At 44.4% G+C, this 14,924-nt stretch overlaps 2 protein-coding genes across 2 annotated transcripts; one reads left to right on the top strand and one right to left on the bottom strand.

Moving 5' to 3' along the window:
- The first annotated feature begins 1,834 nt into the window (after positions 1-1,834).
- Positions 1,835-8,877, top strand: LOC139447354 (leukocyte elastase inhibitor-like). Its single transcript, XM_071228659.1, has 4 exons — positions 1,835-1,850; positions 3,527-3,710; positions 5,858-7,198; positions 7,864-8,877. Exons 1-4 carry the CDS (start codon positions 1,848-1,850, stop codon positions 7,992-7,994), a joined length of 1,659 nt encoding a protein of 552 aa, XP_071084760.1. The 5' UTR covers positions 1,835-1,847; the 3' UTR covers positions 7,995-8,877.
- A 1,479-nt stretch (positions 8,878-10,356) lies between these two features.
- On the bottom strand, positions 10,357-13,159 carry LOC139448423 (uncharacterized). Its single transcript, XM_071229975.1, has 3 exons — positions 13,096-13,159; positions 12,869-12,958; positions 10,357-11,535 (listed from the first exon to the last, which is right to left on the bottom strand). Exons 1-3 carry the CDS (start codon positions 13,157-13,159, stop codon positions 10,874-10,876), a joined length of 816 nt encoding a protein of 271 aa, XP_071086076.1. The 3' UTR covers positions 10,357-10,873.
- Positions 13,160-14,924: the final 1,765 nt, after the last annotated feature.

Below are 14,924 nucleotides of genomic sequence, written 5' to 3'. Positions count from 1 at the left end.
GATTGCCTGGTCCAGACTCGATTCTTTACAGACCGCCGTCATATAGCTGGAATATTGCTGAGTGCGGCGTTAAACAACAAACAAACAAACTTGTATCAAACATTGAACCAGGTAACATATCATGTATACAACATCAAATGAATCTGAAGTACTTATCATAGATAACCCAAGGTCATCACGTACTATTTGTATTGATACTTTGTATTGTTGTCCTGACTTATTATGTATCTGTTTATATACTTTATGGTGAGTGAGTGAGTGAGTTAATATTTAACGTCACATCGGCAGTATTGCAGCCATATCGCGACGAGAGAAAAATGACTTTAATAAAACAAATGTAAACTGTTTAAAATTCTGTCGACGAAGGACAGTAAAACAATATATAGTTTATAGAATATTGTTCCTGTTTATACTTGGAATGTTTGCGCAATACAATCTTGTATCTTGTATCTTGTATCTCGCGTGTGAACGAGATGCCAGCACTGACCTACATTCACGCAGAACCCCATTTGTTGCAGTGACCAGTCTGGTGCGTCATCTCACGTGAGTCACGAGCCCCGGGATGAGGGGACACTCCGCAGTACAAGTGCACCACGTCAGTATGTGAAACAATGACAGATTGTTGGTAAATTTCCCCGACAACAACTTGACATTCTGCACCTATGTCCCAAATATGATTATCATCATGTGCCCGCTTCAGTCAAATTATAGATCTTGGCAACCTGTTGTTATATAATAAGATCAGGGGTGGATCCAGCGTATTTAAAAGGGAGGGGTCCAAAATATCAAAATCGTCCCTCGGACAATTTTATTGCCTACAAAACTTACTACATTTTGGTTTTCAAAGGGGTTTGGGTTCGGGTGAGTAAACCGCGAAGATCCGGTTTAGAATTGGTCTTCCCCAACCCACGTTCGTCATAAGCGGCGACTAACGGGTTCAGACTCGTTGACTTGGTTGGTGCATGTCTTCGTAGATCGATGCTCATGATGTCAATCACTGGATTGTCAGGTCCAGACTCGGTTATTTACAGATAACCGTCATATAGCGTGAATATCGCTGCGGCGTTGAACAACAAACAAATTATTCTAGTTACGAAGAATTTTGATTTGTTTTAGCTATCCAGTAATTCAAACAACAAACAAACAAACAAACGTAAGAGGCGTCTTAAATGGATAGGGAGGTCAGGCTCGGTGGTTTGGTGTATGACGTGATCATACACCGACGGCGTGGATCGCTGCTCATGCTGTCAACCATTGTTCTACCAACCGCCTCCGTGGTCTAGCGGATAGAGCGTCTACCAACCGCCTCCGTGGTCTAGTGGATAGAGCGTCTACCAACCGCCTTCGTGGTCTAGTAGACAGAGCGTCTATCAACCGCCTCCGTGGTCTAGTGGATAGAGCGTCTAACAACCGCCTCCGTGGTCTAGTGGATAGAGCGTCTACCAACCGCCTCCCTGGTCTAGTAGATACAGTGTCTATCAACCGCCTCCGTGGTCTAGTGGATAGAGCGCCTACCAACCGCCTCAGTGGTCGAGTGGTAGAGCGTCTAACAACCGCCTCCCTGGTCTAGTAGATAGAGCGTCTATCAACCGCCTCCGTGCTCGAGTGGTAGAGCGTCTACCAACCGCCTCCCTGGTCTAGTGGATAGAGCGTCTACCAACCGCCTCCCTGGTCTAGTAGATAGAACGTCTATCAACCGCCTCCGTGGTCTAGTGGTTAGAGCGTCTACCAACCGCCTCCCTGGTCGTGATAGAGCGCCTACCAACCGCCTCAGTGGTCGAGTGGTAGAACGTCTACCAACCGCCTCCGTGAGCAGGACCCCGGTACCCACTGGACTACCCGGACCCATGGTCAGTCACGTGATATATTGTCTATTATCTAGAACTCTATGGTTACACTACAAGTCACTAATGTTCGCATTTCTTTCTGACTGTGCACCCATTCCTTCTGACTTTTCATATGGTTGAATAAAGATAACACTTAAGTCAACTTCAGTATATGCATGGCCAGATTGTTTGATACACGTATCTAAAGACGTTGTGCCAGGGCTATGGTCAAACATAATTGGAATCGGACATTTCATACCCATCTCTGGGTACCCGGGTAGGGTCGGGCAATAGAGGGGTGGGTACCCGGGTAGGCCCTAGCGGCTTGGTACCTCACTGGGCTGATACTATAAAAACCCAGATTAATCGTAGTACACGCAATGCACGTCGTTATGTAAGTGCAACAATCTGGACCTCAACGTTAAACCCCATTCGATCTCGCTTATCTTCACCCAGAAGAGATTGTGGGTTGGAATCCCGCTTCAGCCCGATAATACTTTCCGATTTGTCCCGTGCTCGTGGGTGTTACCAAAGTGATAAACGTCCGCGATTCGCTGTGCAGAGTTGCGTCCCTTGGGCACGCCACAAACCTATGATTGTGGGCTCGAATCCCAGTTCGCCCCGATTATGTTTCTAGGTTTGTCAGCACCATACCCGTGCTCGTGGGTTTCAGCGAAGTGGTAAACGTCTGAGACCTGCATCACTTTCGGGCTTTCCTCCCACATCAAGCTGACATGCAGTGATAGAACTGAAATACTGTTCTAAGCGGCGTTGAGCCAAACTATGCGACTCACGGAACAAACTGCATTATTTACCGGCCGCAGTGAAAAGGCGGTGTATTGCAAAGGCGGGTCCAGAATCTTTTAATGAATTAGATTTAGACTGCGGCGTACCAAACCATTCATTCACTAATGTCCGAGGTCGGTACGTGGCCGCTGTAGAGACTGTGCGTTTAGTTGCGACATCCGATCGCAGGAGTACAGCATACAGATGGGTCCGTCTTGTGATCGGCGCAACCCTAGAGGAAGAATGTCACTGCGCGGCGAGTGCAGGAAGATGACTGGTTGCGTTTTTGAGAACTATTTCGCATGTCCAGGAACACTAAACCTGTAATAGGGCAACATTTTATTTAATTCATTTCTTCGAATTTGGTTCGCGTTCATATATTTTGCTTTCTGATTCATAAATACTCCGTTACGACTTCCCCTCTCCGCGGATTATTTGCTGCATTTTCCTGATTCCGATTGTATCCATATAATATCACCAGGGACACTTTCCAGAGTCTACCACCAAGTTACGGTGTGTCTGGTCTGGGCCCAAACCCACACATTGCGAGCCGAGTTCCACGCTTCCGCCGAGTTCCACTTAAAACATGTGCATTTTCTAAAACATACATTGGTGACCCTTGAAGACCGGGGGTTAGAATAGGACTTCAGCATGCTTGCCGTAAGAGGCGACTAACGGGATCGGGTGGCCAGGCTCACTGACTTGGTTGATGCATGTCATCGTATCCCAATTGTGTGGGTCGATGCTCATGATGTCAATCACTGGATTGTCTGGTCCAGACTTGGTTATTTACAGACCGCCGTCATATAGTTGGAATATTGCTGAGTACGGCGTTAAACAACAAACAAACAAACAAACCAATGAATCCAACGGAAAGCGGCAAGAACCACTCGTTTGAAAACGTTTGTTTCCAGGTTATGATCTGTAGCGCCAAAACATCCCTGATGAGCATCTCAAGTGACCACAAAGTGTCCCGTTCCGGAATCTCCCATCCCGTTGAGGAGTCAGCAAACTGGCTCGGCTTAGAATCCAAGAAACGGAGTCCCAACATGTCTAAACTCACGCTTGTCATCTGCTTTTGCCTTCTGCTGGCTGCAGGTGAGATATTTTTTTAATATTTTTATGAAATTGATGTTATGATGAAGACATGAAACTTATATGGTTAAACTTCTGTATTGTTTAACAACTTTTCATCTAACTACTTGTCCCTTCATCAATGAATACTGACAACGGTGAGGTGAAATTGGGTTTAACGTCGCGTCCAAGATTATTGCACTTATATAGCGACGTGCATGCACATGTGTGTGTGTGTGTGTGGCTGCTTGTACTAGTCCGGACTTATGCCGATTTATAGTGCTAGCTCACTGAAATACCATGCCGCAGTTTAACATGAATACCCCACTCAGACACAGTATACTGACTCCGAGCCGACCAGTCCTTGTTTTAGCCCTTAATGCCGAGCGCCAGACAGGGTAACAACAAGTACCATGTTTAAACGTCTTTTGGTATGACGCGGCCGGGGATCGAACCCCGGACCTTCCGCTCTCCGCGCGGACGCTCTACCACTAGACCACGGAGGCGGCGAATACTGACAAACCTATGGAAATCTATATATAAAAATATGTACTCATCCCTATTTTGACTACTACAACTTCCAACTTCATCTAATTACCAATTAGTAATCACCAGTATTTGATTTAGGATACTGCACCTTCGTGAGTGAAAAATGGGCTAGTCTGCTACAGTTAATTGGGGATTAATTAGAAGATGTAATAGCAAATATTGACTATGATGATATGAAAACTCCTTGATAATCGGCGGTCATTGGATTACGCTGTATAACTGGTCCTCAGTACCCATGTTTGTCTGTCCGGGGTATAATGTCCATAACTAGTCTTCCCTATAATGTTTGTCTGTTAAGGTTATAATGTACATAACTAATATCCCCTATAATGTGTGTCTGTCCGGGGTATAATGTCCTTAACTAGTCTTCCCTATAATGTGTGTCTGTCCGGGGCATAATGTCCTTAACTAGTCTTCCCTTTAATGTTTGTCTGTCCGGGGTATAATGTCCATAACTAGTCCTCAGTACCCATGTTTGTCTGTCCGGGTTATAATGTAATGTCCATAACTAGTCTTCCCTATAATGTTTGTCTGTCCGGGGTATAATGTAATGTCCATAACTAGTCTTCCCTGTAATGTTTGTCTGTCCGGGGTATAATGTAATGTCCATAACTAGTCTTCCCTATAATGTTTGTCTGTCCGGGGTATAATGTAATGTCCATAACTAGTCTTCCCTATTATGTTTGTCTGTCCGGGGCATAATGTCCATAACTAGTCTTTCCTATAATGTTTTTACTGTCCGGGGTATAATGTAATGTCCATAACTAGTCTTCCCTATTATGTTTGTCTGTCCGGGGCATAATGTCAATAACTAGTCTTTCCTATAATGTTTGTCTGTCCGGGGTATAATGTAATGTCCATAACTAGTCTTCCCTGTAATGTTTATCTGTCCGGGGTATAATGTAATGTCCATAACTAGTCTTCCCTATAATGTTTGTCTGTCCGGGGTATAATGTAATGTCCATAACTAGTCTTCCCTATAATGTTTGTCTGTCCGGGGTATAATGTAATGTCCATAACTAGTCTTCCCTATTATGTTTGTCTGTCCGGGGCATAATGTCCATAACTAGTCTTTCCTATAATGTTTTTTCTGTCCGGGGTATAATGTCCATTGCTAATCCTCAGTACCCATGTTTGTCTGTCCGGGGAATAATGTCCATGATTAGTCCTCCATACGAATGTGCGTCGTTCTGGGGTATAAAAATGGGCTTCACACATTGTACCCATGTGGGGAATCGGACCCGGATCTTCGGCGTCACGAGCCAACGCTTTAACCACTAGGCTACCCACGGCCAGTGGCGTCATGTATAAAATGTGTGCCTCCTCGTGACGTTTAGGTGTATCTTTGAGCGCTATCCGACTATCCGTGTGGTAACTGGTTCAGTTGTGACGTCACAAGTAAGTGGGCTCTTATCAAATCAAACATTATGACGTCACGACATCCGTCTAGCCGACTTGTATGGGATTTATCTAGACACGACTGGACAAACAGATACCATGAATCTTTAACGGGTAGCAGTAACAGGTCCACCGAATCTTAGCGGGACCTTTCAGTGGGAATTAAAGAGAATACTAGACTCCCCGAATCCAGTGTTGATCCAGTGCTTACCATATTGTTTCAGTCATTTACGCCACAAGTGATGCATCTGAGAACGACAACGAGGTTGAGTTATTGGCTAGACTGAAAAGAGGCGCACGGGGAGGTCGCAGGCAGAACGCAGGACGTCGCCACAGCGGGCGTCCAAGAGGCGAAGGCGAAGACGAGGAGGAAGACACCGCCGGGAGAGGGGGGAGAAGGCGTCCGTGGCGCAGGGACAGACAAGGTCGGAGAGGTCATGGTCAAGCACCGGGACGAGGCAACAGACAAGGTCGGAGAGGTCATGGCCATCGCCAAGGTCAAGCTCACGCTCGATGGGGCCAACCCATTACGTCTTTCGCCAGCTTGCCTGACAGGGTTCAGCGCTTGATCACATCCCTCGTCGGGGCACAGAATAGCTTTATCACAAACTTCCACAAGGAGGTAGGTCTGCCCGCTACCGACGTTGTGTATTCTCCTTTCAGCATCCACCAAGCGTTGACCATGACCTTTATGGGTGCTCGTCATCAAACAGCGTTTCAGATGAAGCAGGCTCTGTCACTTCGTGGCCTTGGAAGACGCACGCGTTTCGCAGCGAAGAAATTGAACCAACTCCTCAACAACCCTGGCAATGCTACGTTGAAGACGGCTAATAGTATATATCTACAACCTGAGTTGGACATACTGCAGGAGTTTACGGACGCACTGGGTTTATTCTACCAAGCCAATATCTCCTCGTTCGACTGGGAACACCCTGCCGGACCAGAGGGTCCGATCAACGAGTGGGTGTCAGCCCAGACCAACAACCTCATCCCCACCATCATCAACCAAGGAACCATCACTCGCTTGACCGCCGTGGTACTAGTCAACGCTATCTATTTCAAGGCAAGATGGCAGAAACCTTTCACACCTGAGATGACCAGCGAACAGTTGTTCAGGAAAACACCCAATGAACAGGTCCCCGTTCAGATGATGGAGGTTGAAGCTGACTTCAAGGTGGGGTCTGTCCCTGGTCATGCGGCTCGCTTGCTGGAGTTGCCCTATGAAGATCGTCGTTTCAGCATGCTTATAATCCTGCCTGATGATGAAGCTGGCCTCACCACCTTAGAAGACGCCTTGACGACGGATATACTCGCCAGCACCCTTGACACAATCATCGCAGCCAAACTAAAGGTGTTTCTCCCCAGGTTTAAACTGGAGACGTCACTATCGGTCACGCAAGCTCTGCAAACCATGGGGATGACCAGACCGTTCTCGGCAGGACTAGCAGACTTCTCCGGCATCACCAGCTCCAGCGACGCCTACATCAGTGACGTCCTGCACAAAGCTGTCGTAGAGGTCAACGAAGAGGGTAGCGAGGCTGCGGCTGCCACGGCTGTTATTATAGGTGAGTATGCTTCTGTCGTTGTTTTTGTTGGTTGTTAACGCCGCACTCGGTAATAATCAACCTGTAAAAAATCGAGTCTTGACCAGGCGAACCAGTGATTGATATTAAGCAACACCCGAGCCGGAGCACATTGACGTGATTAAACCAGTCATCGAGCCTGACCTCCCGATCCATTTTGCTCCCTCTCACTATCAACCTAGGGTACCGGGGCCCAGGTCTAAGCCGGGGTCACCACGCGGGCCTCACGGAAGAAAACTATATTGCGAAAGATAATCGAGAAGTATTAAGACAGGGGTTAGATGAATATAAAAATAATATTACATGTGTGATGTTAACATTCAAGCTTCGATGTGCAGAGTTGCGTCCCTTGGACACGCCACACCTCGAATGCCGGTTCGCCCTGATTATGTTTCTAGCTTTGTCAGCACCACATCCGTGCTCGTGGGTTTTTACCAAAGTGGTGGACGTCTAAGACCTGCATCTTCGCAGGCTTCCAATCCACATCAAGCTGACACGCCGTGATACAACTGAAATACTGTTCAAAGCGGCGTAAAACCCATCTCACTCACACTAATATTTTCCCTAAATTTGAAATTCAATTACTAAGTCACACCTCGCTTTTTGCACTCTCGAGTAAGTCGTAACTGAGATGATGTCTTTTCCAGAGGTGAGGTCGTTCGCAGGAATGCAGCCACCCTCGCCGGTGTTCCGCTGTGACCACCCCTTCCTCTTCTTCATCAGAGACAACGTCTCCAAACTCAACCTCTTCGTCGGCAAGTTCTCTGGCGGAACCTAGGTACCGTGCACATAGGCTCCCAACAGCGACACATCCGAGAGGCTGCTGGGAGTTGGATATATTTAAAGGTAGTCATCGATCACTCATTCCATGCGCTGTTTAATCACAAAACGATGCTTATATGATCTTTTTATATTTAGAGTAACATGTCTTTCGCAAAGCCACAGTTATAACACTGGTGTTGTGCCCAGAAAGGGAGTTTTTTCGTCTTTTGGTCACAAGTTACTTTAGGTCCTACAGCGGATGATGGCGCTGTGGCAACGGTTGAAATGTTTTACAAATTTAATTCATAATGATGTTTCCTTTTAATATGCATTGTCATTGTTGAGTGTTAATCAGACAATATTTTGTATAATGTTAAAGCCTGTTAATGGTCGTGGCTGCGTACCACTCTGCTATCTCTTCCATGTCTGCGTATGCGGGTTTCATTACTAAAGTTGTATACGAGTTACCGGTGTCTATATATTTTATTACCTGTCTGTAATGTATCCGGGACTGAACAAAATATATTCACAGGGTCCAACGTTGTTGCGTACATGCATCAGAAATCATGTTTGGGTTAAGCAACAAACACCGTGTTTAGACAAGACTGGTTCGCTGGGTAGGTTGCGCCTGCGCTACCCTTAAAGTTTATAGTTTTATCGTCCAAACAAATATTGTATGCGCATTCAAAGGTGAAGGTTGTTTTACAAATATCGCTCATACACAAATGTATCATGAAGTTTGCTTACTCAAGTTACAGTCGAATTTAAATTCGTCACAGTTGCTCTTGAGAACATTGATTTTCTGTTTTAAATACTCTCAGTGTACCAATGTAGTTTAATACCAATGTAGCTTAATACCAATGTAGTTTCGATTACAGCTTCACGAAATAAACTGTACACCTCAAATTGTGTTGGTTTTGTGAACATCATTCTGCTCCCCAGTGAGTGAATGATCGAGTGAGTGGGTTGGTGGTTGACCAGGGTCGTTTGTTTGTTAGTGAGTGAGTGAGTGATGTATGTACATTGGTGTTACAACGTGAACACGCCGGTTTAACAAAGGATGGAGAACAAGTTTTAGTCCTGTATTAATCGTTAAACTAAAGCCTAAATGTAAGTTAGCGAACCCCTCTCACTATGTGACACGTGTTCCCTAAAGTGTACCTTGTGTCTGTTTGTTTCTACCCATCAGGGGGGGGGGGGGGGGGGGGGGTCGTCCAAGGCGCTAAATTCTCTATGCAGAGCTACGCCCCCATGAAGAGCCAAAACCAGATTCCCCTTGATCTTGTGTCTCGGTTTGTCAGCACCATACCCGTGCTCGTGGGTTTCACCAAATGGTAAACGTCCAGCGGCTGCGTCCCTTCGGGCTTCCCTCCCACATCAAGCAGACACGCCTTGATATTACCGTAATACTGAACAATGCGGCGGAAAACAGAACTCGATCTCTAACTGACTAAATCTATACTTATCATTCAAGGAAAACAATCTTTGTCTCCTTAGATATGTTTTTGTTTGTTTAACGTCGCCAGCTATATGTATATATCAGCTATTAGCGGCCTGTACATAATCGTGTCTTGAAAATGCAAACTACTGGTTAAACTCATGAGCAACGCAGCACGCCGTCGGGGTACGATGACACGCAATCAACCAAGTGAACGAGTCTGACCACCTGATGCTCTTTGCCCGGATCTTACAACAAGCAAGAGTGTGTTCGGGACGTGTTCTGTGCCTGGTATTGTTTGTTTGTTGTTTAACGCGGTACTCAGCAATATTCCAGCTATATGACGGCGGTCTGTAAATAGTCGAGTCTGGACCAGATAATACAGTGATTAATATCATGAGCATCGATCAACGTAATTGGGATAAATGACATGCATCAACCAAGTCAGCGAGCCTGACCACCCGATCCCGTAGGTCGCCTCTTACGACAAGCATAGTCGCCTTTTACGGGTCTTCACGGGTCTTATTGATAATATATCATGTGTTTGATTTACAGTTGAAAGTATCCTAAGTTAACGATTTCATATCCAACAAATGAACTGTAATCGAGCTTTTAGTCAGCCCTCCAGCAATACTTCAACATGGTTTTATCTTTTTAAATGATTTTTTTTTTTTAAATAATAATAATAATTCGCATATAGCACAACCTCTTATGTGTATGTTAGGCATCTAATCTTTGAAAATCATATAAATTTGTATTGTTTCGGCACACATTTACATTTCAAACATGGTAGGGGTCGTGTTGTCTGCTGTTCATTTCTTACCCCAGTAAGGAGCGTTCGCTTGTTCGCCGAAGGCCCGGGTTCGATTCCCGACATGGGTACAATGTGTGAAGCCCATTTCCGGTGTCCCCCGCCGTGATATTGCTGGAATACTTGCTACAAGCGGCGTAAAACCAAACTCGCTCACTCACTCTAACCCCAGTCTTCACTGAACCGATTTATTTTTGCCCATAATTACCCAGCCACAGATTACTTTTTACAAACTGTTGCAGGAATGAGTGATGGTTAAATAGACAATCCAGTTTGACCACAGTTCGTTCAATTTTCAATTTAACAGGTATAATAGGTATACTTTCTTTTGCCCCTCAAAAAACTAGACAACAATGTGTTTCTTTAAATTTCGTCATTTAACTGTTTAGGTGACGTGCTTTAATATGGTCAATATTTCACGGGTTTGTTTTCAGTACGCACCCACCATCACCCGTGAATGCAGAGGTCCTATCAATCGTAATATGTCTGGTGCAACGTGCTCAGCATCTAACGTGCGCCTGCTCTACACATTGCTTCACTCGGGTTCGCACAAAATTCGTGTACGGAGTTCGGGCCGGGCTTTTTTTACCTATACTAGTTACAAACTGTCTCATTTCATTAGTAGGCCAATATAATGTATATATACTTATAATAGTTTCCCTGTTATTAGCAAACCGGCGACATAGCCTACTAAAATCAAAGCATTTGTCCATGATGATTTATCCTTGGTGAAACGTTCACGTAGATCCGACAATATATATCTGGGTCTCAGAGTTATCTCCCCTTTCATGTAATCAACAACCGGAAGTACTACCATCATGATGTCGGGGACAAGGAGTCCGATGTCCCGCCATTCCTGGTGAGGTCTGCCCACCTTGTGTATAATATGAGAAATGAATTGGTCCAAACTGCCAATAATAACATGTGCAAGAGCTGCCCCTATGATTAAATTATAAAGCACAACACGCCTTTCAGAGTGTCTGTCGCATGATTTCAAGATGGCGTACGTCGACAGCATTTCTGTGACTGAGAAGAATATTTGGTGGTTGAACATCAGGTAGAAATCGTCGTTGAAGTAGTTGAATATTGCCCACCAGGCGTAGACGTGTGGGTAGACACTGACGAAGAAGAGAATCGCCATGATTGGTCGGAGGGAGCGAGAGAAGAGGAAGGAGAGGAAGAGCTTCAGTGCTTCGTATCCAAGGATGACATACACAAAGGTGATGACCCACACACACATGGTCTGTCGCGTGGCGTTGAAGTACACGTGCTTGTACCCATGCTTACTTCCGCTCTTCTCGTAGGAGCCTGAAAACAAGAGGAAGTGAGTAAACTTTTACGCCGCTTTTAGTAATATTCCAGCAAAATTGTTAGGATTTAACCCAGGCCTTCAGCTTCAAGAGCGAACGCTTTTACGACGAGGCTGCCCCACCAAACCCTGAAAAGAGTTAGTCAAGTTGGTCAAGATGGAAAACCACCAATATTCATGAGAGAGTGAGTGAGTTGTGTGTTACGCCCTTTGAACAGTAAATCAGTTGTGTCGGGGCGTGTCGCACCAACTCGTGTTATTCCGGGACAAGCCGTATAGCGACTCGTGCCCTTCTCATGGCCATCTTAGCGACCGGGTTCCGTCTTAGCGCTAACGGGCATACCTAAAACAATTGTCAACCCGTTGCGTAATGGTTCACATCTATTTCCCAATATATTATATATATTTCAGATGCAATTTAAAGCACATCGGGACGTGCGGAATTATACAATATGATTGAACACATTTTACGGTGTCTTGGGTATATTTTTAGATGCAAGACATGTAAAATCAAAAATGATTTCTGAGGGATTCTTTGACGAAGTACTTGAAATCATACGCGTATTCTGATTGCTTTGTCGTATTGACGCACATAACATTCATCGATAGGGGGACGAGTCTTCTTGCAGGTTACCGAAAGGGGCGAGTGGTGACGAATAAGCGTGTCGGTTCATGCTGGAGACAGTCCCGAAGTGACGGGATTAAACGCTGCTTTTAACAGTATTCCAGTTAAAACACCGCATGTTTGGAAAAACCTCCACAGATTCGAAGCGCATGGTTATATTCAGGGCGACGAATATGACCATGATCAAAACCGCGGTGCATGATGGGGTCCATTTCTCAGCGGCCTGTCACCTAGCAACGCCCTTTCCTCTCGCATAAGTAAACACACCATGATAAAGCTGGAATACTTTTTCAAGCCACGTTAAGCCCAACAATTTACCCACCCGATATTCCGTTTCGCAAATGAAGAGGGGTTTTCATTTAAGAATTGATTTCAAGATTTAAGTGTTCATTGCGTGGAATGTTTACAGACCGCCGTCATATAGCTGGAGTATTGCTGAGTGCGGCGTCAAACAACAACCAACCAACCAACCATTGGAGTGTGACAGGAAGAAGGCATGGAAAGGCGGGGCGACCGGAAGTTGTCTTACACGCGATACTTATGAGCAGTTTAACGTCGATGTAGACGGAAATAAGACAGGGGACGCTTGAAAAGGACACACACAGACACAGACTCACAGACACACACAGACACACACACACACACACACACACACACACACTTACTTCTCATTCTAAATTATTAATGGGGACGTATTAGAAGCTTACCTTTAAAGATGGTATCAAAACATGAATTTTCACAATTGTTTTTGTCGACTTCCGGTTTGTCCGGCACCCAGATAATTCTGTACACAATGCCTGGAAAAGAATTTCGAATAGATTAATATATGTCCTCTTATTAGAAACACCCCCCTCTCTCTCTCTCTCTCTCTCTCTCTCTCTCTCTTTCTCTCTCTCTCTCTCTCTCTCTCAACAATGATTAAGGGACCACGTACCTATTTGAATGACAGGAATGGCTACAATGATGGTGGCGCTAACAACTGTCGGCAGCAGTCCCATCTTTGGTCCTGTGTACGAAATAACAAATACTGATACCACAGTGTATACGTGTATGGCATACGACTCCCATATACATTAATACATGTATTAAATCTCATGTACGTGTAGATCGACTGCCCTACCTGAATATTTTCATTCAATTAAAGCGCGCATGTTGGGAATACATCACTTCTTTGCAAATAACAACACACTGATTGGCCCGTGAAATATGATGTCCGTCGCACATAGCAGGGTATCTAACCATGCAATGTCTCCAGGAGTTGTGCAAACCGGAAACAATGGTTGGATAATTTGGGAAGCATGTCATACGTTTTCATTCACTAAATAAACGGCATGAGACAAGTGGTATAAACTGTATATAACAACAACGAAACAAGACATGATATTGAAATATGCATCTGTGTGTTTCTATGTACAATAGTACCGTTTGCAGAGGGGTAAAACTGCGAATAATCCCTGGATAATCCGCGGGTAAGTTACGGATCATCCGCGGATTTATCACGTCGTCAACGGTAGTTCTGACGTGACCCGTAATGGGATGTCCTCAGATCTTTGTTTGGCGATAGCGAGAACTGAGATCTGATTTAAATGAGATTGGACTGTAGCTGAGAACGTGCTGTCTCACGGTAATTTTTCCTTAACATAGAATGGAAGAATTGAGAATAAATGATGACATCAGAGTTGCTACCGTGCCAAGATTTATTCAGGTGCAGTGTGTAATAAACATTTCAATTCAATTAGTCACATAATCATATCTAATAATCATAGATTATATCATTACAAATAATTGTCATAACGTCGTGGTTTCTTATGACATAACTACTCAAAATATAATTCAATAAGCATTTCGCGTCAATCTTATAAAATATCAAATAATCATCATTACATTATACACAAATAGATCAGGATGGAACTTGAAATAGCGGTACAATACAAATACAACACATATGATTCACAATACCTATGTCAGCTGAAATAATGCAACATTAATGATAGACGTATTTGTAGATATATTATACGGAAATGCAGTTTCGCGCATTACCGTAGTTCTTCTAATACAAGTGTTATTTAGCTACTTTATGCAGAGCTCGCATACGAGCATTGTGCATTCAACTATTAACATCAAGTTACAGGTATTTCATTTCCTATCAAGAACAAAAGCTGACCGACTATTAACTAAGTCCAGCATTACTGCTAGCAATGAATCTACACATATTGACGACATGACATATTTTACTTTACGATGTTGTTGATACTTGTACTAGATTTCTTATTTATCAAACGGTTATCAAAATGTTGATCAGGGCCCCGTTCCACAAAGCGATCTTAGGGCTAAGTTGATTGTAACTCACTAAGTACGCGATCTTAAATTTTTGTTACGATCGGCCGCCCGTTCCACAAAGCAATCTTAACTAAGAGAGTTGTAAGTTAAGATCAAAATGCTAAGTTGCTCCGGACCAACTTAGGATCGCTAAAATCGATCTTAAATATTGTCCCATAACAACAAAGATGGCGTATGTTGACTTATTATTATATCAGATAACATTCTGACAGTCCACAGCTCACTTACTTGTTAGCGATGTCCTCCCATATGCTGCCTTTCAGCTTATTGGTGACGGTAGAGCTGAATGAGGACTTCAGTGTCGTGTGGTGAACAGCCACCTCATCAACAAGGACAGCGATCTCGCTTGCTGAAAAATTGCTGCGACGAACGTGTTTGACGCCGACAGAGGTCTGCGATTCAGCCATATTTCGACAATGCGTC

The sequence above is a fragment of the Haliotis cracherodii genome, unplaced genomic scaffold (assembly GCF_022045235.1).
Source record: "Haliotis cracherodii isolate W230 unplaced genomic scaffold, xgHalCrac1.p SCAF_7, whole genome shotgun sequence".
Taxonomy (NCBI): Eukaryota; Metazoa; Mollusca; class Gastropoda; order Lepetellida; family Haliotidae; genus Haliotis; species Haliotis cracherodii.
The sequence above is the reverse complement of the archived record's forward strand: the minus strand, read 5'-3'. Positions and strand labels throughout refer to the sequence as shown.